General features: G+C 41.4%; 1 protein-coding gene across 4 annotated transcripts in view; it reads right to left on the bottom strand.

The window, feature by feature from the left end:
* The window catches only part of LOC134343976 (zinc finger SWIM domain-containing protein 6), a 188,667-nt gene extending 178,044 nt beyond the window's left edge, over positions 1-10,623 (bottom strand). For all 4 annotated transcript variants that reach the window (XM_063042984.1, XM_063042981.1, XM_063042985.1 and 1 more), the window contains exon 1: positions 10,242-10,623. In XM_063042984.1, coding sequence (XP_062899054.1) covers positions 10,242-10,611 — 370 coding nt within the window. In that variant the 5' untranslated portion in view covers positions 10,612-10,623. The remainder of the gene's footprint in view (positions 1-10,241) is intronic.
* Positions 10,624-26,656: the final 16,033 nt, after the last annotated feature.

Raw genomic sequence — 26,656 nt, 5'->3', positions numbered from 1 at the left:
AGCTCCCTTAATCTCTGATCATAATGCATACTCTCTAAACCAGGCAGCATCCTGGTAAATCTCCTCTGTACCCTTTCCAATGCTTCCACATCCTTCCCATAGTAAGGTGACCAGAACTGGACACAGTCCTCCAAATGTGGCCTAACCAGAGTTTTATAGAGCTGCATCATTACCCCGCGACTCTAAAACTCTATCCCTTAACTTATAAGAGCTAACACCCCATAAGCTTTCTTAACTACCCTATCTACCTGTGAGGCAACTTTCAGGGATCTGTGGACATGTACCCCCAGATCCCTCTGCTCCTCCACACTACCAAGTATCCTGCCATTTACTTTGTACTCTGCCTTGGAGTTTGTCCTTCCAAAGTGTACTACCTCACACTTCTCTGGGTTGAGCTCCATCTGCCACTTCTCAGCCCACTTCTGCATCCTATCAATGTCTCTCTGCAATCTCCGACAATCCTCTACACTATCTACAACACCACCAACCTTTGTGTTATCTGCAAACTTGCCAAGCCACCCTTCCACCCCTACATCCAGTTCGTTAATAAAAATCATGAAAAGTAGAGGTCCCAGAACCGATCCTTGTGGGACACCACTAGTCACAATCCTCCAATCTGAATGTACTCCCTCCACCACGACCCTCTGCTTTCTGCAGGCAAGCCAATTCTGAATCCACCTGGCCAAACTTCCCTGGATCCCATGCCTTCTAACTTTCTGAATAAGCCTACCATGTGGAACCTTGTCAAATGCCTTACTAAAATCCATGTAGATCAAATCCACTGCACTACCCTCATCTATATGCCTGGTCACCTCCTCAAAGAACTCTATCAGGCTTGTTAGACACGATCTGCCCTTCACAAAGTCACGCTGACTGTCCTTGATCAGACCATGATTCTCTAGATGCCCATAGATCCTATCTCTAAGAATCTTTTCCAACAGTTTTCCCACCACAGACGCAAGGCTCACTGGTCTATAATTACCCGGACTATCCCTACTACCTTTTTTGAACAAGGGGACAACATTCACTTCCCTCCCATCCTCTGGTACCATTCCCGTGGACAATGAGGACATTCAGTTGAGGAATGAATAAAAAAAATGTCGTAATATTCCTAAGTATTGCAGAATCCTCCTTCCTCCAGTTGTAAGTGAATTAAAAAGGATGGTGGGAGAGATAAAAATTTTGTACTGGTTTTACCATTTATGCTCTTTACATCAAACACGGTCATACTGGCACCTTGTACTGGTCTATACTGACCAATTTTCACCCAGAAGTGATTACAGTCTGTACTTGTGGAAAAAGATTTAAAAGAAAAAACATCAATGCATCTTCAAAAAGAAAATCACACAAATCCTATGCTCCCAACAAAAAGCTAAAATTTTTAATTTTTTTTAGACATAATGACAAAAAATTACATAACTTCAAGTGTGCCTGAATGCAACCTCTACTTATTGATTTCAACAGCAACTAATTCATATTTCAAATGATTTCACTACAGAAGTTGGTGTGGAAATGCTACAATGGAACAGAAGTAGGTCAGGTAATACAATCAGACTTCCTTCACTTAAAATCTGAGACCCGCCCCCCCACACCCCAAACCAATGGAACCGATTGGAAAGAAAATATTTCTTTTAGGTCCCCTTAATTACGGTACTTGAAAATTTGAATCAAATCGCACAATTTTCTCAATTCCAGGGAAAACAAACTTACTTAGTGTAATCTCTCACTGCCTTTTAACCCTTGGGTGTCAGGTTATTTTATAGTCCCTTCCTGTATATCCTTCATGTTTAAAAAAAGGGGCCAGAATATCAGTGATCATTAATGATTTTATTAGGGCTTTGTACAACTGTTGAGTCGCTTGTAGCTATTTATATGCTAGTATTCCTGATATACCCATTTGTCAGCCTGTATGCCAGATACAATACACTTCTTTCGCCTTCTTGAACATTTCTACACCTGTAGCATTATGTTCATGAATACAGTCTCGTTGAAGTGCCACTCTTTCTAGTATTTCCATCTTTTAGAAAACACTCAAGAACCATTGTTAATTTGTCATGTGCACATCAGAATATACTCAGTGCTATCCTTCCTGGGATGCTGGTTGATAATCTCACATCTGGCTCCACCAACTGTATTGGCTACTTGCTCAAACTAAAGTATCAAACCTTCCATTTACACGATTTAAATAACTCTCTCAACATGTCATCAGTGATAAGATGTGTGACTTTCTATTCCATCATCTGTCATTTCTAAATAAATTGACTATTTCAGAATCCAACACAGAGCCTCTCAGGGTACCATTAGTAACAATGCACCAACTTGAGAACCTGCCCAGCAGCAAATTTCCTTATTGCATCAATTTCCCCTTTGATTTCATGAGCTTCATCTTCAGCTGAAGTTTCTCAAAGTTAGAAGTAAATTTACTATCAAAGTACATATATGTCACCATATACAACACAGATCCAGTTTCTTGCAGAACCACGTAAAATCTCAATAACCACAATGGAATCAATGGAAGACTGCAACAACAGGGCAGACAGCCAGTGTGCAAAAGATAAACCTTGAAAATACAAAAGGAATAAAAAAAAAAGCAGCAATAATAATAAATAAGTAACAAATATTGAGAACATTAAGATGAAGAGTCTTTGAAAGTGAATCATAGGCTGTTGAACACCTCAGTTATGGGCCAAGAGAAGTCGAGTGAAGTTATCCCCTCTGGTTCAAGGGCCTGATGTTTGTGGGGTAATAACTGTTCCTAAACCTGCTGGTGCATGCCCTGGGACTCCTGTATCTTCTTCCTGATGACAGCAGTGAAAAGAGAGGATTACCCAGGTGGTGGGGGTCCCTGATGATGGATGCTGCTTTCCTGTGACAACACTCTGTAGATGTGCTCAGTAGTGGGGAGGGCTTTACCCATGATGGATGGGGCCGTACCCACTACTTTTTGTAGGATTTCCTGTTTCCACACCATGCTGTGATGCAGCCAGTCAAACTCCCGAGGAAATAGAGCCGTTGTCATGCTTTCTTTGTAACTGCACTTGCGTGCTGGGCCCAGGACAGGTCCTCTGAAATGATAACAGTGAGGATTTAAAGTTGCTGACCCTCTCCACCTCCAGTGACGATTGGCTCATGTACCTATGGATTCCTTCTCCTGAACGCAATAATCAGCTCCTTGGTCTTGCTGACATTGAGTGAGAGGTTGTTGTGGCACCACTCAGACAGATTTCCAATCTCCCTCCTACATGCTGATTCATTGCCGCCTTTGATTCAGCCTACAACCTCTACTTCCTTAGAAGGTTGTGAAGATTCAGCATGGCATGTAAATCTTTAACAAACTTCTACTGATGTGTGCATGAAACATCTTAAAATGGCTTGGGAAGTATATTCAAATATATTCCCCTATACATAACTTTAGTCAATCAAGTTCATCAGAATGCTGACTCTTGCTGATCAGATGAAAATTTAAGATATTCAATCAATGTGTCAGTACTTAACAAACCCTACTAAATGCCTGACAACATATTAAGGCAAAAATGTGATATTTCTTTGGTATTGCTCTTACTTTCGGTGAATGATTTTAATCAAAAAGGAAGAGTCCCAGAATAAGGCGAGATTTGGAACATTTTAGCAAGAGTTTTTTTGCCCTCACCTTTTGACCTGGGGGTTGGGGGTCTGTCATTCTTCAAACCAATCATCGTCTTCTTTTCCCTTACTTTACTTTTGTTGATACTGGAGGCCCCAACCCTGATTGAACAGTAAGTTCACTGGTGAGTCCACAGCATCCTGGCAATTCTGGACAATGTTTCTCACCCATTGCATGCCACCTTGACTGAACAGAGGAACACTTTCAGTAACAGACCAAGACAACAGCATTGCTCCAAAGAGCGTTATGCGAGGTCATTCTTACCCTCGGCCATCAGGCTCTGTAACAAGAAAAACCTATAGGCAGGGAAGTAATCTTGTAATCTTTGATTTGCAACCCTTGTACATCTTATTTTTAAGGCAACTTATTTTTATTCTTTCTTGCTTCTCTTCTAATATTTGTATACGTGTGCAGTTGTAATGCTATTGTGATACGGTAATTTCCTTTGGGATCAATAAACTATCTATCCATATACCATTAAAAAGATTATACAAAATTTCTTTTAAAGAAAGCTCAGGCTTTTCTTTAACAAGCAGCTTCCATTCACACAGTTGCGAATGAAAGTCATGCTAATTTTCACATCTCTTGCAAGTTTCCACTCATAGTGCATATCGTCTTAATCACCTTTTGCTCACAGGTCACCAGAATTCACGCTAGTTTATCCCCTTCTCTACGCCCATGTTTATAACATGTCTGACGTAAATCAACCATGACGTTTTGGAAACAGTCAAGTTTTTGCCTCTAAACGTAAACCAGTTCTTCAAAAACTTCAAATTTCTTCTTGTATGCTTTTTACTGATCATCGTCCATTTAGTCATTTGTAGTGAACTCCAATTTAGTATGATCAGTATCTCACTGCACCCATCTTAGGCACATTTCAGAATCAGAATCAGGTTTATTATCACTGGCATGTGGCATGAAATTTGTTAACTTAGCAGCAGCATTTCAAAGCAATGCATAATCTGGCATAGAAAATAATAATAAATCAATTACGTATATTAATTAGATTTTTTTTAAACATGCAAAAACAGAAATACTGTATATTAAAAAAGTGAAGTAGTGTCCAAAGATTCAATGTCTATTTAGGAATTGGATGGCAGAGGGGAAGAAGCTGTTCCTGAATCGCTGAGTGTGTGCCTTCAGGCTTCTGTACCTCCTGCCTGATGGTAACAGTGAGAAAAGGGCATGCCCTGGGTGCAGGAGATCCTTAATAATGGACACTGCCTTTCTGAGACACCACTCCTTGAAGATGTCCTGGGTACTTTGGCTGACTAGATTTACAACCTTTTGCAGCTTCTTTCGTTCCTATGCAGTAGCCCCTCCATACCAGACAGTGATGCAGCCTGTCAGAATGCTCACCACGGTACATCTATTTGAAGTCTTAGTAATTATTATGCATTCTCCCTTGCAAAAAAAAACAAGTCAAAATGACTACTTAATCGATAAATGTCCATGCACCATTAGACTGCTAAATTTCACTCAATATTAAGTTTCATATATATTGTTCCTTTATTGGTTCGACAAAACATTGCTACAGAAAACTACCCAACTACTTTTTTTTTCCCAGCTTAGGCTGCTTACTCCATTTGCTAAAGTTAAAATTCCATATTATTAAACTAAATTGCTTTTTCGCCAGTTTCTGAAATTTCTTAATTTATGCATTCCAAAACCTGCTACTGCTGTGAGGGTCTACACAAACTCCAATACATTCTTCAATTCTTTCCCAGTTCACAGAACTGACAAAATTGAAACTTGACATCTCATAACAAATTATCGTTACAGATTAATGAATTACACAAGACTGTGTCACACTATATCTTGTGGTCCTGCAATAATTACTTCAGGGGAGAAAAAAAAAGCAATTCAAATGGCCTGCTCTAACTTGAGCAGATGTTCACAAACCCCAAAAGGTGGTATCAAATCTGCAGTGAATCCATTTCACTTTGTATTCATCTAAACATGCAACAATTTCCAAACAATTTGCATTCATTTCATGTAACACTGTTATCCTCATCAGTTATTCCCTGCCAATTACACAATTTTGGAATAGCTTATCTGTCTGAAGAACTTTTATTTTACTTGGGTTGCTCCTGGCCCAATATCTTTTCAACCTCAAGACAAATTATTTTATTTACATAACTGCCACTCCTCCGAAAGAAGAATGGCAAACAGCTCGTTTCTGGCTTCCAAAGATTAGATAAAATATCTCACTTTGATTTCGTCAGACACTTTTCTAAGAAAGAATTGAAGTCTGTGCAATTGCAAAGTCTCCAATACATTAGATTTATAAATACAGATTATTACCAAGGAAAATGGGAGACGGACAAAGTACTGCTCCATATTAAAAGACAATAGCAAATACCCAAATTGAATTTTGATGCATACCTTTTATTTTATTTCTATCAAGAATTAATCAAAAGAACAGAACTTTCTCAATTACACTTTAATATCATTCACAATATCTGTGTCAGACAATCACAAGAAAATTAGATCAGGTAGTGCAAGGTTCAAATAGGTAATTTGATATAAAGGTTGAAGAGAGACAACAATAAACCATGTGCTTATCTTTCCTACATCTGAAAGATGCTATTCTCTTAAAATCCTACATACATTACAAACTAATTAAATATGAGCCAGTTTTACACAACTGTTTGGTTTCTTATTTTTACATGTACCAAGGTACAGTGAAAAACTGTTTTACATACCATCCATACAGATCATTTCATCACATCAGTGTACTGAGATGGCACAAGGGAAAAGCAATAACAGAATGCAGAATAAAGTGTTACAGTAGTACACCATTTATATGTGGGCAAGTTTGAACTATTATGAAATAATAAACAGCATCTAAACACAAGAGATATCAAATTGTTTCAAGTCTTACTCCAGTGATTTGAGACCAAGTATCTAATTTGGCATTCCAGTCCAATACAGACAGTGCTGCATTATCAGAGCTGTCATATTTCAAAAAGGTCTTTAAATCTAGGTCCTGTCTGTTCTTAGCAGACACAAAAGATCCCATGGAACTACACTGAAGAACTGGAGTAATCCATAGTGTCCTTGCCAACATTTATCCCACAATCATCAGCACTAAAATAAATTATCTGCCATTGACTCATGATTACGTGTGGGTGTTCCTGCAACACTGGCCACTGCATTTCCCATAACAATAGCTATACTTCAAAATAAAGGCTTTATTGGTTACAAATTGTGAGACATCAAGGATGTGAATGGTGCAATAAATCTCTGTCTATTTTAGTTCCATGTTTCCCAGCATAAATAGGAGTATTTAAAATTTACAGCTTGTACACAAGTAAAAAAAGCTGGTATTTAATTTACCTCAAAAGAAGATTAATGTAATTGAAAATTTATACACCAATTGGATAGTGAAAAGTAATGTATTCTAAGAATAGAATTTTTTGGGCTGAACATACTTTTTTTAAACTTGAAACATGGTACATGAGTTATGTCAATACCCTCTGGAATAAACAGTACTAAACTAAGGATGCAGATAATTTAGCAAGTTAAAATTGGCATGACTGATGGTAACCAATAAACATTTAAAACCAACTTACATGCCAGGGATGCCCACCAAGCAAAGATGTAAATTTGAAAAGCAGAATTTAGCTGAAACAGGTACAGAATAAACATTTCAAAAAAGATTTACAATTTTGTGGCAGAGACAAATAGATCTTCCATGCTTACAAGGAGATATCTTTTAAAAAGATTTTGGTGAACAGCAGATTTCAGGCCCACGTGTGGAATTTGTCGAACTCTGCTTCTGACACACCAGAAATAGCACACTCTTCAAGCCAGGTCTAGAGTTGTTACAATTAATGATTCAAAAGAACAGGCAACCATCAACTGCCCAGCAGCTAACTGAGTTTCCAGCTTGCTGTGAGAGTATGACAGCCATAAAAGAGGTTCGTTCTGAACTTCTGGTTGCACAGTAAATGAACATCCCCCTGAATACACTGCCATCCATTTAAAAAGGACAAAACAAACAAAAAACAAAAGCTGCACAAACACTTTTCTAGTAACCCACAATTGCACCTAATGCAATGATTGATGGGCGCATGAAAACAGGTTGTTCAAAGTTATAAATACAGAATATCATTGTCACGAGTGACAGGAATAGAGATGGGTGCTCACAAGTATCCTTTCAATAGTCACAAAGCTTATATAATGAAGACATGGATTTTTTTTTAAACCTATTTGTAATAATTTGATCATTTTCCAAATCACTAATGATGACAGAGGTTTTTCATGTCAACAATTCTGCATTTTACAAGTATGACATAAACTACCAAGTTGGAACAGGTTTACAGCATATCTGCAGTGAGACCAGTCACACCCAAAACTTGTATCAAATATTCTTGATATAATGGCTTGATTAAATGGCTTGTTAAATGCCACTTTCCTATGCAGTTAAACATAAGAAACCTAATCCAGAAACTTTTCTAATTCACATGGTAAATTTGAGGACTTTTTAAAAATAATTCCTTCACAGATCAATGTTACCATTCCTGCACATCATGGCAAACTTTTTCTTGACAACCAAAGTAACTTGAAATCTCTCCTTTAATTCACTCCCTTGCTTCCCTTTAAATCTGAGCACTTTCATCACACCTCCTGCACAGGGACACAAGTGAAAGCAAAGCCAGCTCAGACTTTCAGTAATTATGACCTACTCAACAAAAAATAAACTGATCCATTTGAAGTGCAATCATATTTGACTGCATACTTGGATGGGGGACTCCAAAATAAAAAGTCAGTCTTAATACTTCATTGTCATATGGGAGATCCGTTTATTAGGCCAAGACATGAGTTAGGCGAGAGCAGAATGCCAACATTAAAGACATGAGTTAGGGGAGAGCAGAATGCCAACAGTTCCAAGGCAGGCATTCAGTGTTAAAGTAAGGAGGCTACGTGTATATCCACTAACAATCTTTCGCTGAAAACCAAGTCCTTCAAAATACACTTCAGCTCGAGCCAAGCAGTCCCAATAGCAAAGCCACTGAAACCAAAAGCTGCTAATATCCTGCAGGGGTTCCTCTCCTCTTAAAAATTCTTTAAAACCCCTGACAACGTTCTTGTTGAAAGCTACTAAAGATTGTCTGTGTCTCCTGGAAGATTGCATCTTTTATTTATCACCCCTTGGCTTATTTTCACAGTGAATTCCTGCCTAAATGCAATCAGCCAAGAACCCTCCCTATACGCACTCCTGTCATTCTTGATCGGTTGCATGCGGAGAATCAAGCGCAAAAAAAAAGCTCAAAGCCAACTGCACTGGCTACCACTTCATTTTTATACATATTTGTTAAAAGAACGTGAACAGAACTGATCAATTTTCACAAAGAAACACGACAGGTCAAAGGAAAGTCGACGTGAAAGCTGGTATTTTAAAAAATATATTGAAAGAGAAGGGAAACAGTGAGAAGAACACAGCGAAACACAGATTGGACGAAAACCCCTTTAGGCGTAAGGGCACTGCACCCAATGAGCCAATGGAAAATAAATGATCCTGCAGAAAAATCACGTTTGCAGACTGCTTTAAAATTCAAATTAACCGCAGACTAAGGTGGAACGATTTAAAAAAAAGATCAGCCATTGAAACCGAGTAAAGTAAGTGATCTTATGTAGAGGAAGGAAGACATGTTTCGGGTGGAAACTCAAATCAGATGAGACGCTAGGTCACTCGATCTCCTTTTCCCTTGGATAGATCTCCAGTCAATTCTTGGTGGTATGAAAGGATCGCCCCAGCTAGTCTGTCAATGCTCTCCACATATTTCTATCTCCAATGTCTTTAACAGGCATTGAAGAAAGCTCTATTGTCCGACGGTGGAGGGTGACAGAAACAGAAGGGAACAAATAATAAACATGAAAATGGGAACAAAGTAACGAGGCGGGGAGAAGGGAATGCCTGTCGGCTATTTGATATGCGCAATTGGCAAATATAACCAGGGTCGCTTCCAACAAAAGCAACTCGCCCACCCCTTATCAAGCTTTTCAGGGAAAAATGAAGTATTATTATTTTCTTTGTCGACATTATTACCAATCATTTTTTTTTTAAATAGTGAACCCAGTTCTTGCTAAAAATCTGCAAGGTTAGCGAGGCCGTCGTTTTTTGAGGGGAGGAATTTGGAGTTCAAAGCCCTTCTCTTTTGCCTGTAAAACACCCCTCACACGTAACATGACACATGCACTGCACATTTCAAAACAATATATTTAACAAATATAAAAACAGTGCTGCAAAACAGGACGCCATCTTTTCTGAAAGAAATCGGAGGGGGAAAATCTTTGTAGCACAGAACATTTCAATCTTCCACCAACTCGTGCGGGGTGTTAAAGGGGCGCGACGCTCTGAATGACAGGGTTAAAATCCAACGCTGCTCCGAGCCATCAAATCAAACGCTGTCCTTTTCAAATAAAGGGTGTATTGTGTACACTTCTTCACCTGGCTTGCTCTTTAAATTCCTGACGTGGGCACATAATGCATTCTCCTCTTCACTTTGAGGTCTGATTAAAGAGAGTCGGGGGAGGGGGGGTGGAGGGAGGGAGAGAGAGAGAGATAGAGAGAGAGAGAGTGAACACTTACCGACTTGAAGGACATTGTCCACACAGCCGCTTTCAAGGAGTGCGATGCCCCGTTTAAATGGCAGCCTACTCTCGTCGTCCCCTCCGTCTTCGGCCGAATAATTGAATGAGGAATACATGCAAATCTCCCGTTCATTCCTTGGGAAGGACCAGTAGACGATACGCCTCTGTACGGGCTCCGGGATGCGGGTGAATCGCTCTTCCACTTGCTGGAAAGGCCACTTCTCCGCCACCTTCCTGGCACTAATGTCCAGCAGCGACTCCGGCTTGTAAGTTTTGCCGGCCGGGGCCGCTCTAAGTGGCGTCTTGGAAGGGTTAAAGCCGGGCCTGCAGCAGAGCCGTTTTGCGGGTGGCTGACCGCGGTCCGCCATACTGCCTCGCTTCGCTACTGTTACATTGAAACGGAAGTTATGTACATTATAAGAGAAGCCTTTATCTGTTTACAATGAGGGCGCGTCGCGGTGCGGCAAAAAAGGTCACACGCTCCTAATATGGAGAAGCCGGGACGGTGGAGGGGCTGTTCCCGAACCTCGGCTAACGCTCCGTAAAAGGAGCGCCTGCCCTTAGCCGGGCGCAGGGGGCCGGGCCAGGAAGCCGGCCACTGCCTCTGGATGTGTCCGCCAATGGGCGCCCAACCCGTAAAAGGAGCGGAGCGTCAGCCGCCCGGTTCCCATGGCACGCCCCCTCTCCCAGACGGAGGGGACGGACGGACGGACGGACGGCCGGCCGCTACAATGACAATAATCGCTGGAGGGACTCCGCGCGTCTACGGCCGCTGCTTTGTCACGCCTTAAAAGGACGGCCGGACCTAATTGGGAGCAAAGAATGCGGGGGTGTTTCCCTCCGAAGGTCGGCCGGTTCCCTTTGTGAGGCCATATAAAGGCGCACGCTCCTTTTATGAAAGGGAATGGAATGCGGGGCGTTCCTCCGGCGGCGGTCCGGCCTTTGTGCTGCCATATAGGGAGTCGCGAGTTGACGTCGCGAGTGCTCCACAAAAACAAAGGGCGCACGGCTGGAGCTGAGCGAGTCTGCTCAAAGCGCAGCACCCCGCTTCCTGTTTGACTGAAGTCTGGTTCTTTAAAGGGAAATTTGTCTTGCAAAATAACGCACCAGCAACAGAGGATGCAGAGGGCGGTTTTACTACTGGTCGGGATTTTTCCTCACTTGGACCTCGGTGGTGCTTTTTTTTAATTTTTGGGATTATTTGCATCGGATGAGTTTTTTTCCCCGTAAATGTAGAGCCGTGTAGCCCTCAGAGACTTCCTCTGTAAATCTTATTGAAACTTTCATATTAACTGCGTACATCTACTTATTGCAATTAAACACTTACTTCCAGCGACACTTTCACATGGTTTAATTTGGAGCGTCTCTTATCAACGCTACGTTGCTGGCAATTCCCTATTTTCTGTCCAAATCCAATTTCCGTTCTATTATGGAATGGGCCGTATCTCCGAGTGTCGCTGCCAGCTTTTGTCCTAGTTTATGATAAGAATAGACTAGAGGGAAAATGACTGAACTTCATTCTTCCTTTCACAATGGTGATATTTTTATCGCCTACTCATGAGCCCTTCAGAGGTACAAACACGACCAGAATTAATGTCCTTTCTATGAAAAATGCAACTTCGACAAGGGCCCGGATAGATTTCCCAAAGCAGTAAATTTTCTTTTCCCCAGTTTGAAACTGCACAGTGTTGCTCCAAACCTAGCAACAGGGGGAAAAATTCTTGGCAGCTCTCAGCACTTGCTTTGGAGTTAGAGCGTTTCCACAGTATCTAGAAGTTTGAACTGAATTACCATGGCAATAGCAGGATTTCAGTAAAAGGAAGAGAGGTGTTGATTCGTAATGACTGCACAGACGCTTTTCAGTTTTTCCACAGAGCAGGAAGAATTCTAGGGAAAGAGGGAAGGCATGCTCCCCACGAGTCAGAAAGAGGTCTGGATTATAAAACACGTATTGGTTCAGTGGAATTCGATAAACACAAAGCAACATAGGCCAGGATTTGTCTTAAATTCCTGAAAAACCCGAGGGAACAGAATCATGAATGGCTTGTAGAGCTGTGCATACCAGAGCGCGGACACTGAAAGCCTGATGGCACGCGTCGGCCGTGTTAAAATCCAGAGAGGTGCCGAAAGAAGCCCCAAGCTTATGCCTAATATTGCTTATATCAATGGTCAGCAAATCCACCTATAACAATACTCTTCTTAGAAAAATAACTCTAACTATAGATGGCACTCCCAGCAACGAACTGGTTTCAGGCCTGTCTGCTTAGCAACTTCGTTTATAGAATCCTCCAGCAATGTGCCCTTACTCGCCCATGTCAATCGTGCTGCTTATCTGTACTATTCCCATTCTCAATGCCTTTACTACACAAGTAACTCTCCAGATGCCTTCTAAACGTTGTAATTGTATCTGCCTCCACTATCTGGTCTGGTGGCTGGTTCCACATAGATACCACCCTCTGTGTGAAAAGATATCAGATATCTCAGACAGCTTTTGAATTCCTCTTGTTCAATTTGTACTCTCCGGTTCTAGACTCCCCTGCCAAAACAGCAAAATTGGGTAGGCTTTGATGATTTACTATGCACATAGTTTGTTTGGGAAAAAATATCCTTCCAATATGTTCTACTGAACTAATTTTCTGTGAATATTTCCTTCCTTAAGAAAATCAGAAACTTACTGTGTGGATGGCAAAGTCTGCGATTTTCCATCCCTTCCCATGACAACCACAAATGGCAGATTAGTAGACCTTAGACAATGGCCTACAACGGGAATCTGTACTGCTGCAGATCCAATTCAATATTTTCCTCAACAGTCCCACAGCCAGTTTGACCCAGAAATTCATCCATATGGACTACATGCCTAAAGGAGCCAACAGGAGGAATCTGACAATATTAGAACCTCCCAACTGATGGACTTGGCTGGATAAATGCTTTAAACTATTACTGTAGTCAGAGCCTTCAGAATTACGGTCTGTGAAATATACATTGATTGAGCACCTACCAAATGGGATGTGGAAGCCACCTCTTGTGGGAAGAAGATATAACATCATTTTGACCCACTTCCTTGGATTTAACTCTGGACGGTTGCCAAATATTCAAGCAGCATCTCAGAAAAAAAATCCAAGTATAAAACTAGTTCTTGCATTCCCTTGGTGAACAAACTGCATGTGAGCCAGTAGCCAAGTCCTGGGCATTTCAGCATTGCCATCACATACCCTAATGCATTCCTGTTATAAAGATTCTTTTTCTGCAATTAAAAACAAAAATGAATAATATCAATGCAACATTTCAAACAAACTCTAATAAATGTATGCCACCTGTAACCCTTCCTAAAATCCGAAAGACAAAATTTGCAGGGGATTGGGAACCAGAGCAGATCGTGAAGTGGTGTGGGAAATATGTTGTTAAGCTTACAGGAAAGATACGAAGGGAAAGGTTGAACATGATGGGAATAATGTTCCAAGTTGTGTCAATTTCAATGCAAGGAGCATTGTAAGTAAAGTGGATGGGCTTAAGAGCATTGATCAGCTTGTGGAATTCTGAGATTGTAGCCATTAGTGGAACTTGGTTGCAAGAGGGGCAATTAGAAGCTCAATACTGTTTAAGACATGAGAGATATTAAGGGGGGGGGGTACAGACTAACATTACTAGTCAGAGTAAATGTCACGACAGTGATTGGACAGGACAGACTGGAGAACTCATCTACTGAGCCTATATGGGTGAAACAGGAATAAGAAAGGGATATCCCCATTAATGGGATTATATCATAGACCACCCAGTAGCAGAATACCAATCTCAATGGCTCTCCACATGGCTTTAGACCACCTGGACAATACAAACACCTATGTCAGGATGCTGTTCATCGACTATAGCTCAGCATTTAATATCATCATTCCCACAATCCTGATTGAGAAGTTGCAGAACCTCTGTACCTCCCTCTGTAATTGGATCCTCAACTTCCTAACTGGAAGACCACAGTCTGTGTGGATTGGTGATAACATATCCTCCTCGCTGACGATCAACACAGGTACACCTCAGGGGTGTGTGCTTAGCCCACTGCTCTACTCTCTATATACACATGACTGTGTGGATAGGCATAGCTCAAATACCATCAATAAATTTGCTGACGATACAACTATTGTTGGTAGAATCTCAGGTGGTGACAAGAGGGCGTACAGGAGTGGGATATGCCAACTAGTGGAATGGTGCCACAGCAACAAACTGGCACTCAACATCAGTAAGATGAAAGAGATAATTGTGGACTTCAGGAAGGGTAAGACGAAGGAACACATACCAATCCTTATAGAGGGATCAGAAGTGGAGAGAGTGAGCAGCTTCGAGTTCCTGCGTGTCAAGATCTCTGAGGGTCCCAACTCATCGATGTAGTTATAAAGAAGGGAAGACAGTGGCTATACTTTATTAGGAGTTTGAAGAGATCGCCATGTCAACAAATACATTCAAGAACTTCTATAATTGTGCCATGCAGAGCATTCTGACAGGCTACATCACTGTCTAGTATGGGGCTGGGCTACTGCACAGGACCAAAAGAAACTGCAGAAGGTTGTAAATCTAGTCCAGCACCCAGGGCATGCCCTTTTCTCATTGTTACCATCAGGTAGGAGGTACAGAAGCCTGAAGGCACACACTCAGCGATTCAGGAACAGCTTCTTCCCCTCTGCCATCCGATTCCTAAATGGACATTGAATCTAACTCACCTTTTTTTAAATATACAGTATTTCTGTTTTTGCACGTTTTTTAAAAATCTATTCAATATATGTAATTGATGTATTGATTTTTTAAAAAAATATTTATTATTATTATTATTTCTCTGCTAGATTATGTATTGCATTGAACTGCTGCTGCTAAGTTAACAAATTTCATGTCACATGCCGGTGATAATAAACCTGATTCTGATTCTGCAATTAATCTGACGAAGGTTCTCGGCCTGAAACGTCGACTGCACCTCTTCCTACAGATGCTGCCTGGCCTGCTGCGTTCACCAGCAACTTTGATGTGTGTTGTTCTGATTCTGATTCTGATGTAGAGGCGCAAGAGAAGTAAGGTTGTTATGATTCTAACTTTCCACATATTGACTTAGTCTCCAATACTGTAAAAAGGGTAGTTTGTCCAGTGTGTTCAGGAAAGTTTACTTAACTAATTAGTATATCAAGAGCTCCTAACTAGAGAGAATGTGATACTCAGTATTGTGATTAAGAAGGCCAATGTGCACATACTATACAGAATAAGGTAAATAAACTTGTAGCATAATTACAGATTGCCATTATTATGTTGTGGTCATCACTGAATAGTGGCTACAAGAAGATTATAGCTGGGAGCTTAACATCCAAGGATACACATTGTATCAAAAGGACAGGCAAGTAGGCAGAGGGGGTGGGGTGGCTCTGTTGGTAAAAAAAAATGGAATCAAATTATTAGAAAGAAGCGACATAGGATCAGAAGGTAGGTATTGTTGTGGGTAGGGCTAAGAAACTGCAAGGGTAAAAAGACCCTGATGGGAGTTATATGCAGATCTCTGAACAATAGCAAAGATGTGATCTACAAATTACAATAGGAGATAGAACACGCATGTCAAAAGGGCAATGTTACAACAGTCATGGGGGATTTCAATATGCAGGTAGATTGGAAAAAAATTAGGTTGGTGCTGGACCCCAAGAGGGGGAATTTCTAAAATCCTATGAGATGGCATTTTAAAGCAGTTCATGTTTGAGCCCACTAGAGGATCAGCCATTCTGGATTGGTCGTTATGCAATGAACCAGGATTGGTTAGAGAGCTTAAGATAAAGGAACTCTTAAGAGCCAGTAATAGTAATATGATAGAATTCATCCTGAAATTTTGAGGAGAAGCTAAAGTCAGATGGATCAGTATCACAGAGAAGTAAAGAAAATTACAGACGCATGAGAGAGGAGCTCACCAAAATTGATTGGAAGGAAACACTATGAGGGATGACAGCAGAGCAGCAATGATGCGTGTTTCTGGGAGCCATTCAGAAGGCACATGACAGATGTATACCAAGGAAGAAGTAGTATTCTAAAGGCAGGATGATGCAACCGTGGCTGACAAGAGAAGTCAAAGCCAAAGTAAAATCAAAAGAGAGGATATATAATTGAACAAAAATTTGTAAAACGTTAGAGGATTGGGAAGCTTTTAAAAACCAACAGAAGGCAACTAAAGTCATAAAGAAGGAAAAGATAGAATACAAAGGAAAGGTAATAATATCAAAGAGGATACCAAAAGTTTCTTCAGAAGTATAAAGTGTAAAAGAGAGGTGAGGGTAGATATTAGACTGTTGGAAAATGATGCTGGAGATTTAGTAATGGGGGACAAGGAAATGATGGATGAACTTAATAAGTATTTTGCATTAGTTGTCACTGTGAAAGACACTAGCAGTATGCCTGAAATTCGAGAGTGTCAGTGGACAGAAGCGAGAAAACTTGCCATTACTAGGGAGAAGGTGCTTGGGAAACTGAAAGGCCTGAAGGTAGATAGGTCACCTGATCCAGATGGACTACGCCCCAGGTTCTGAAAGAGATGGCTGAAGAGATTATAGAGACATTAGTATTGATCTTTTTAGAATCAATGGATTCTGGCATGGTTCTGGTGGATGAGAAAATTGCAAATATCACTCCACTCCTCAAGAAGGGAGAGAGGCAGAAGAAAGGAAATTATAGGCCAGTTAGTCTGATCACAGTGGCTGGAAAGATGTTGGAGTTGATTGTTAAGGATGTGGTTTTGAGGTATTTGGAGGCACATGATAAAATAGGCCGTGGTCAGCATGGTTTCCTTTAGGGGAAATCTTGCCTGACAAATCTGTTGGAATTCTTTGAGGAAATAACGAGCAGGATAGACAAAGGAGAATTGGTGGATGTCGTGTACTTGGATTTTAAGAAGGCCTCTGAGTAGGTGCCACACATGGGAATGCTTAACAGGCTAAAAGCCCATGGTATTACAGGAAAGTTGTCAGCATGGACAGAGCATTGGCTGATTAGCAGGAGGCAAGGAGTGGGAATAAAGGGAGCCTTTTCTGGTTGGTTGCTGGTGACTAGTGATGTTCCACAGGGGTCTGTGTTGGGACCGCTTCTTCTTACACTGTATGTCAATGATTGGGATGATGAAATTGATGGCTTTGTGACAAGTTTGTGGATGATACGAAAATAGGTGGAGGGGCAAGTAGTGTTGAGGAAGCAGAGCGGCTGCAGAGGACTTAGCCAGATTAGGAGAATGGGCAAAGCAATGGTAGATGGAATACAGTCTTGTGAAGTGTATGGTCATGCACTTTGGTTGAAGAAATAAAAGTGCAGACTATTTTCTAAATGGTGAGAAAATTCAAAAACATTGCGAGTCCTCTTTGCAGGATTCCCTAAAGGTTAATTTTCAGGTTGAGTTGGTGGTGAGGAAGGCAAATTCAATTACAGCATTCATTTCAAGCAGGCTAGAATACAAAGACAAGGATGTAATATTGACACTTTATAAGGAACTGTGAGGCCTCACTTGGAGAGAGTTCAAAGGAGGTTCACAAAAATCTTTCTCTGATTAAAAGGCTTATCCTTTGAGGGGCATTTGATGACTCTGAGCCTCTACTCACTGGAATGCAGAAGAATGAGGCAGAATCTCATTTAAATGAATTTTGAAAGGCCTCGATAGAGTGGACGTGGAGAGGATGTTTCCTGTGGTGGGGGAGTCCAGGACCAGAGGACACAGCCTCAGAATAGAGGGATGTCCATTTAGAAGAGAGCTGAGGAATTTCCTTTGCCAGAGAGTGGTGCATCTGTGGAATTCGTTGCCACAGGTGGCTGTGGCAACCAAGTCATTGGGTATATTTAAGGCAGAGGTGGATAGATTTTTGATTAGTCAGGGCATGAAGGGGTACGGGGAGATGGCAGGAGATTGGGTTTGACAGGGAAATGGATCAGCCATGATGAAATGGTGGAGCAGACTCAATGGGCCAAATGGTCTAATTCTGCTCCTATATCTTGTGGTCTTAAAAGGTTTTTTTTACAACCCTATCTACCTGTGATGCTTTCCTCAGTGCCCTGCCCTTCACTGTTTATGTCCTACTCTGGTTTGTCCTTCCAAACTGCAACAGCTCACTCTTGTCTGATTTAAATTCCATCTGCCATTTTTCAGCCCATTCTTCCAGCTGGTCCAGATCCTGCTGTAAACTTTGATAGCTTTCTTTGCTGTCCACTATTTCCCGATCTTGGTATCATCCACAACCTTGCTGATCTAGTTAACCACATTAACATCCAGAGGCATGATCATTTATACAGATGACTAGCAAACAACGGATCTAGCACCAATGCCTCTGGTGTATCACTAGTCACAGGCCGCCAGTCAGAGAGGCAACCATCTACTACCACTCTCCAGCTTCTTCCTTGAAGCCAATGTTGAATCCAATTTGCTGCCGAATGCCAAGAGACTGAACCGTCTGGACCCACCACCCATACGGGACTTTGTCAAAGGCCTAGCTAAAGTCCATGTACATAATTTACTACCTTTTCTTCACCAACTTCCCTGGTGCCCTCTTCGAAAATCTCTATAGGATTGGTTAGACAACCTATCACACACAGCACGATGTTGATTATTCCTAATCAATCCCTGTATACCAAATAGTTGCGTATCCAGTTCCTTAGAATATCTTTCAATAATTTACCCAATCCTGACATCTAAGATGAAAAAAAATCACCCAAAACATAGTGAATATTTTGAATCATCTGCCCATGAATGCCGTGGAACTCTGTCTCTGACAACTTTCAAAATAGTTGGATAGATTTTTTGGATGCTACATAAATCAAGGATTAGTATAGAAAAACAAGATGCTGAGGTAATAGATCAACCTTACTGAATAGTGGAACATGTGCAAGAAGTTGAATGGCCTACTCCCACTTTTATTTCTTGGGCTCAAACTAAATGGGACTTACTGAAAAGCATTGCTAATTCTGACCTGCTGCTTAAATCATCTCAAGGCATTTCACTGTTAGGCCATCAAACAAAACATGTCACCAAGCAACGAAATCAAAGGGCTGGATATGAAAGACGGGTATAAAAGATTATATTTAAAGGAAGAGAGAAGAACTTCAGAATATGTGGTATCTCAAAGTAGAATAGAGATCCCTTTGAGCTAACAGAGATGTGAGACCAGACTCCAAGAATATTGGAATAGGTTGCAGGTGCAGTTATCGTGTTAGAAGACAATTGGACAGGTACTTCAACGGGAAAGGGATGGGGATGGGGATATGGGCATAATTTGAGCAAAGGAAGTTAGCATAGATAAACACAATAATTGGCATGGCTGAGTTGGACTTCAGGGCCTGTTTCTATGCTGTACAAGTTTACAACTCTATGAAATATAGTATAAGACATTCAGGCTCTCTCCTCAAGTTTTTCCACCATATTGATAGATCATGGTTGATATGTGCAAGATAACAAGCATACACAATAATTTGGCAAAGGGCTGATCTGGGCTGAGAAGTTAGTTAAAGATCATTTTCCAAACCTATTGTGATCTAATTTAATCTATTAAGGAACGTGATTTTTTTCAGAATATATGAAAATCGATGTTCTTCAAGAGATTAATGAATAAATTGCATAATTTACAGATTGATTTGGAACTGACAACCTTGTAAAAATGGAACTTACAGTTTTTTGAATATTTAGGCCACGTATAGTGGCACAACGGAGACACCAGCCCCGAGGAGCCCAATATTGGAACAGTACCTAAGAAAAGTCTAAACAAAAGTCAACGGACATGCAACCCAGAAATGTAAATTTTAGATTACCCAGGAATTTTAACAACTCAAGGACTTAGTAATGCAATGGGCTTACTGTATAGTATTGTCCATCTTTTCCTGGAAAGCAAATTGCTAAATAAATTGATGAGGTTACAACACCTATAAATGTGAGCTCTACTTTGAATTTTGGCTCCTTTATCGTATCTGTAACCAGGCAGCGTTTTAGGGGTAGGTGGATGGCAGACTGGAATCTCTTCTTTCCCTTATCCCTACCCAGAGGGGTGGATCACAGCTAAACTGCAACATACTGAGAAAGAAATTCTTGAAAGAAAAATTATTTTAAAAAATGTATTATAAGACCATAAGATATAGGAGCAGAATTAGGTCATTTGGACCATCGAGTCTGCTTCTCCATTTCATCATGGCTGATCTATTTCCCTCTCAGACCCAATCTTCCACCTTCTCCCCGTATCCCTTTATGTCCCAACTAATGAAGAATCTATTAACCCCTGCCTTAAATATACATAAAGACTTGACCTCCACAGCTGCCTGTGGCAAAGCATTCCACAGATTTACCACTTTCTAGCTAAAGAAATTCCTCCTCATATTTATTCTAAATGAATGGCTCTTTATTCTGAGGCTGTTCCTTCTGGTCCTAGACTCCCCCACCATTCTCTCCACGTCCATTCTATCCATGCTTTTCAATATCTGATAGGTATCAATGAGATTCCACCAGAACACCCCCCCCCGCCCCCCCAATTCTTCTAAATTCCAGTGAATACAAGCCCATAGCCATCAAATGCTCTTCATAGGACGAGCTGTTTAATCCTGGAATAATTTTCATGAGTCTCTTTTGAACTCTCTCCAGTTTCAGCACATCGTTTCAACGATAGGGGGCCCAAAACTGCTCACAATACTCCAAGGGAGGCCTCACCATGTAAAGTCATTACATTGTTGCTTTTATATTCTTGGCCTCATGAAATGAATGCTAACATCACACTTGCCTTCCTCACCTCAGACTCAACCTGCAAATTAGCCTTTAGGGAATCCTACACAAGGACTCCCAAGTCCCTTTGTGCCTCAGTTGTTTTTTGTACTTCCTCTCCATTTAGAAAATAGTCATCCTTTTTATTTCTTCTCCCAAAGTGCATGACCATACACTTCCTGACAATGTATTCCATCTGCCACTTCTTTGCTCAGTCTCCTTATCTGTCTGTCTTTCTGTAGCCTCTTTACTTTCTCGAAACTACCTACCATTCCACCTATCTTTGTATCATCTGCAAGCCTCACAACAAAGCCATCAATTGTGTCAAAATACTATAAATGTTCCAAAAATTAGTGCATTTATTTATTTGGAAAAAAGGAACTATTCAAATATGCAACTATTCTTATTGTTTCAGAGTGCACTCCACAAATCCCTTTGGAATTTCAGACACTATTGTAAGGTTGGAAACATAGCTATCAAATTGTGCACAGAAAGCTCCAACAAATAGTAATGAGACAAACATGGAATGGAGAACAGTATAACACAGTATAGGACTTTCAGCCCACAATTCTGTGTCCACCATTTAACCTACTCTAAGATCAATCTAAGAGTCTCTTAAATGGCGCTAATGTATCTGCCTATACCACCACCCCTGGCAGCACGTTCCACGCACCTACCAATCTCTGTGTAAAAGTATCCTCCTTATACTTTCCTCCAACACCTTAAAATAATGTCCCCTCATATCAGCCATTTCCAGTCAGGGAAAAGTCTCTGGCTGTCCATTCTCTGCAAGGGACTGGCAGCTGTTGGTGGACCTCGAAGGGCAGCTGAAGTTCCCCAACCATATCGCAGCCACCACCCTGCGACCAGACATTGTCCTAGTGTCTGAGTCTACTAAGCAAGTGGTGCTGCTGGAGCTGACAGTCCCATGGGAAGATCGCTTGGAAGAGGCCTTTGAAAGGAAGCTCTCCAAGTAAGCAGGACTGGTCAGCAACTGTCAGCAGGCTGGATGGAAAGCGAGGTGTCTCCCAGTGGAGGTTGGTTGTAGGGGATTCATAGCCCGTTCTTTATTAGAGCCTTCAGCATTTTGGGCATCGAGGGAGAGAGGAAGAGGAGAGCCATCCGCAGTACCACCGATGTGGCAGAGAGGGCCTCAAGATGGCTGTGGCTCAAAAGAGGGCAGTCATGGAGTCATGAGTAGCTAGCCATCTGGACACAAGCTGGGGTCTGATCAGCCCCGGCTGGGTCACCTGGAGGAGGTTGTATGATGTTGAAAGACCCAAAACACCCGATGATTCCAGGAACTTCACTGAAGATGTGTCCAGAAGCATCAATAGATGTATGTATACAGTATCTATGCCTCTTATCATCTTATACACATCGATCTAGTCACCTCTCATCCCCTTTTTCTCCAAAGTGAAAAAAGCCCTAGCTCACTCAACCTGTCCTCAGATGACATGATCTCTAATCCAGGCAGCATCCTAGTAAATCTCCTCTTCACCCTCTCCAAAGCTTCCACATATTTCCTATTATGAGGTGACCAGAACTGAACTGAACAATTCAAGTGTGGTCTAACCATTGTTTTATAAATCTGCAGTATTACTTCACTTGAACTCATTGCCCCAACTAATGAAGGCCAACATATGGCATCTTAACCCTCCTATCAACTCCCATGGCAACTATGAGGGATCTATGGATGTGCACCCCAAGATCCCTCTCTTCATCTACACATAAGAATTGTGCTAATAACCCTGTACTCTCCCTCAAGTTTGACCTTCTAAAGTTTTTCCACTTCACACTTTTCCGGATTGAACACCACCTACCACTTTCCAACCCTGCTCAACATCCTATCAATGTTGCCTTTAACCTATGACAAACTTCTACACTAACCACACCACCACCAACCTTCATGTCATCTGTAAACTTCATAGCCCACCCTTCCATTTCCTTATCCAAGTTACTTATAAAAATAACAAGGAAAAGGGGTCCCAGAACAGAAGCCCGTGGAATACCACTGATACTGATCTCCATGTAGAATATACTCCATCTACTACCAGTCTCTGACCTTTCTGGGCAAGCCAGTTCTCAATTCAAGTTTATCTGAATCCCATGCTCCCTAACTTTCTGAATGAGCTACCGTGGGCAACTTTGTTAAATGGCTTACTAAAATCCATATGCACCACATCCACTGCTCTTTGTTCATCAATTTGTTTTGTCACTTACTCAGAGAATTCAATCAGGCTCGTGAGGCATGACCTGCCCCTCACAAAGCCCTGATGACTATTTTTGTTTCTCCAAATGCTTGAAAATCCTGTCTTTAAGAATCCTCTCCAATAGTTAGCGCGCCACTCATATAAGACTCACTGGTCTACAAATCCCAGGATTATCCCTATTACCTTTCCTGAACAAAGGAATAACATTTGCTGGCCTTCAATCTTTTGGTACTACTCCTGTTGATAGTGAGAATGCAAAGATTATCACCTAAGGCACAGCAATTGCTTCCCTCACTTCCCAAAATAACCTTGGGTAAATCCTGTCCAGCCCCAGGGACTTATCTATCCTAATGTTTCCAACAATTCCAGAACAATCTGTTCCTTAACATTGGCATTTCCAGCCTGCTTTATGCTGTCTCTCTCACTGTGAACACCGAAGCAAAGTCTCCATTGTGGAAGTCCCCTTCCTCTGAATCTAGGACCATGTTTCCTCTTTTATCTCTGATCTGTTCTACCCTCATTCTAATCATTCTCTTGTTCCTTACGTACATGTAGGATGTCAACAACTTGGGTGTGACAGTCTCTCTGTCCTTCTATATAGCATCTCCTCATTCTTCCAAATAATCCACAGGTCATCCAGATCCAGTTCTGGTTCCCTTTATGGTCGGCAAAGAGCTGCACCCAGATGCAAACACAAAATACTCTGCAGATGCTGGGGTCAAAGCAACACTCACAACACGCTGGAGGAACTCAGCAGGTTGGGCAGCATCCGTGGAAATGATCAGTCAATGTTTTGGGCCAGAACGGTTGACCGAAACGTTGACTGATCGTTTCCATGGATGCTGCCTGACCTGCTGAGTTCCTCCAGTGTGTTGTGAGTGTTGCACCCAGATGCCCTTCTTGCAGATGTAGCAATCAGGCAGACTGGAGGTCTCCCAAATCTCGCATGAAGAACACACCAGTCACTGGAATCCATTCTTACCACTCTTGCTAAGAGTAATAAATAGTGGAAAAGAAACATGACAGAAACCTCAACCTATCCTCTGCCTCTCCTCACTGAAGACTCTTGAGCCAAAGCTTCAGCTCCCCACTCCAACAAATGCCACTCTCCTTAAACCTGAATTATTTTCATTAGACCTCGCCAAGTGCCTAATAACCCTAATGATCTCAACCTCTGTTCAAAGTTTTTAAAATCTGGTGCTCCTGCCTGCAAATAACTGCTCCCATGATTTCAGACCAAAGCAGATAATTTGTTCATTGAGAAATAAATTTAAATAAGTGGGTAGGAACAGGATCAATCAAATTATCATTGCTTTGACACCTGAAGGGAAATGGTTTGCAGAGTCAAGGAGAAAAGCAGTGGAATGGGACAGAGGGGATTTCTCTATTGGGAGATGTCATTGATTCAATGACCCAAAGAACTCGTTGGAGGGAATATGCAGGGTTGGTCCTCTAGTTCTCAGGAAACATTTCTAAATATTTTACTTTTTTCTGCAATCTTTAAGCCTAGGAATCACAACCTCACGGAATCATGGTTACATAGTATGGAGATATTCAGCCCATCAACTCTCCAAAGAGCAATCCTTACTTATTTTCTTCTTTCATGTGCGTATCTAATTTCTTTAGAAAGCCCTGATTGACTCTGCTAATACCGATCTTATAAGTAACAAATTTTAGGATATAGTCATTCTGTGTGATAAGATGCTCTTCCTGAAATCCTATGTATCTTTTGCCCAAGATTTTATGTCTGTAACCCCCAATGTCACCAGGTTTGGATATGGCCCAAGTGCGGAGTGAGAGACACTGAAGCAGGTCGATAGTTCACAGACTTTAATGCAAACAATATTAAAGGGAAAAGAAAACAATAAATGCTTGGCCAAACAGGGCCGTTAACTAAAACACTCAAAAGGAAAACAAAGCCTACACTGCGGCTGAAAAGAACCACTAAGAATAAAACGAATGCCACTAGTCTTCAGAGTCAGTTGACTCGTTAGTCCAATTTCTCAGGCAAGATGGAATGCAGGCAGCGAAGAGTATTTATGTCCTGGGTTCAAGTCTTGACAAATACTATGACGTAATGAATGGAGCTAAATACTATCACAATGAAATAATAATTAGCTGACACGTGCATTTTCACAAGCGCAATTGCCGGATCCGTGGTTGTGACACCCCAATCCTTAAATTATCAAGTAACAGGAAAATTTTTTCTCTATGTATTTAATCTAAACCTGTCATGATCTTAAAAAGCTCTATCAAATCTTCTCTCAATACCCTCAGAGTAAGAATCAGGTTTGATATCACCGGCATATGTCATGAAATTTGTGAACTTTACAGCAGCAGTACAATGAAATACATGAGAAATAAATATAGAGAAAGAACTGATTTACGTTGAGTATGTATATGTCTGTTAAGATAAAATAAGTTGTGCAAAATAACAGAGGTAAAAAAGTAGTGAGGTCGTGTTCATGGGTTCAATGTCCATTCAGGAATTGGATGGCAGAGGGGAGGAAGCTGTTCCTGAATCGCTGAGTGTGTGTCTTCAGGCTTCTGTACCTCCTACCTGATGGTAACAGTGAGAAAAGGGCATGCCCTGGGCGGGGATCCTTAATGATGGACGCTGGCTTCCTAAGGCACCACTCCTTGAAGATGTCTTGGATACTGCAGAGGTTGGTACCCAAGAAAGAGTAGACTAATTTTACAAGTCTCTGCAACTTATTTTGATATTGTGCAGTAGTCACCCTCCACCCCATACCAGGCGGTGATGCAACTAGTCAGAATGCTCTGACAGTATATTTGTAGACGTTTTCAAGTGTTTTTGATGAGAAACTAATTTTCCTCAAACTCGCCGCAGTCTAAATCTTCTTTATAGCTGCATCAATATGTTGGGATCAGGTTAGGTCCTCAGAGATCTTGACACCCAGGAACCTGAAACTGCTCACTCTCTCCACTTCTGATCCCTCTTTGAGGATTGGTATGTGTTCCTTCGTCTTCCTCTTCCTGAAGACCACAATCAGCTCTTCGGTCTTACTGACATTGAGTGCAGGTGGTTGCTGCGACACCACTCCACTAACTGGTATATCTTGCTCCTGTACGACCTTTCGTCAACATCTGAAATTCTGCGAACAATGGTTGTATGATTAGCAAATTTATAGATGCTGTTTGAGTTATGCCTAGCCACACAGTCATGGGTGTTTAGAGAGGGTAGAGTAGTGGGCTAAGCACACACCCATGTAGGGCGCCGGTGTTAATTGTCAGCGAGGTGGAGATGTTATTTCTAATCTGCACAGATTGTGGTCGTCTGGTTAGGAAGTCAAGGATCCAGTTGCAGAGGGAGGTACAGAGGCCTAGGTTCTGTAGCTTTTTGATCAGGACTGCAGGAATGATGGTGTTAAATGCTGAGCTCTAGTCAATAAACAGCATCCTGACAGAGTGCTACTGGACGATAGTCATTCAGGCAGCTCATGTTGC

The sequence above is a fragment of the Mobula hypostoma genome, chromosome 3 (genome assembly GCF_963921235.1).
Source record: "Mobula hypostoma chromosome 3, sMobHyp1.1, whole genome shotgun sequence".
Taxonomy (NCBI): Eukaryota; Metazoa; Chordata; class Chondrichthyes; order Myliobatiformes; family Myliobatidae; genus Mobula; species Mobula hypostoma.
The sequence above is the reverse complement of the archived record's forward strand: the minus strand, read 5'-3'. Positions and strand labels throughout refer to the sequence as shown.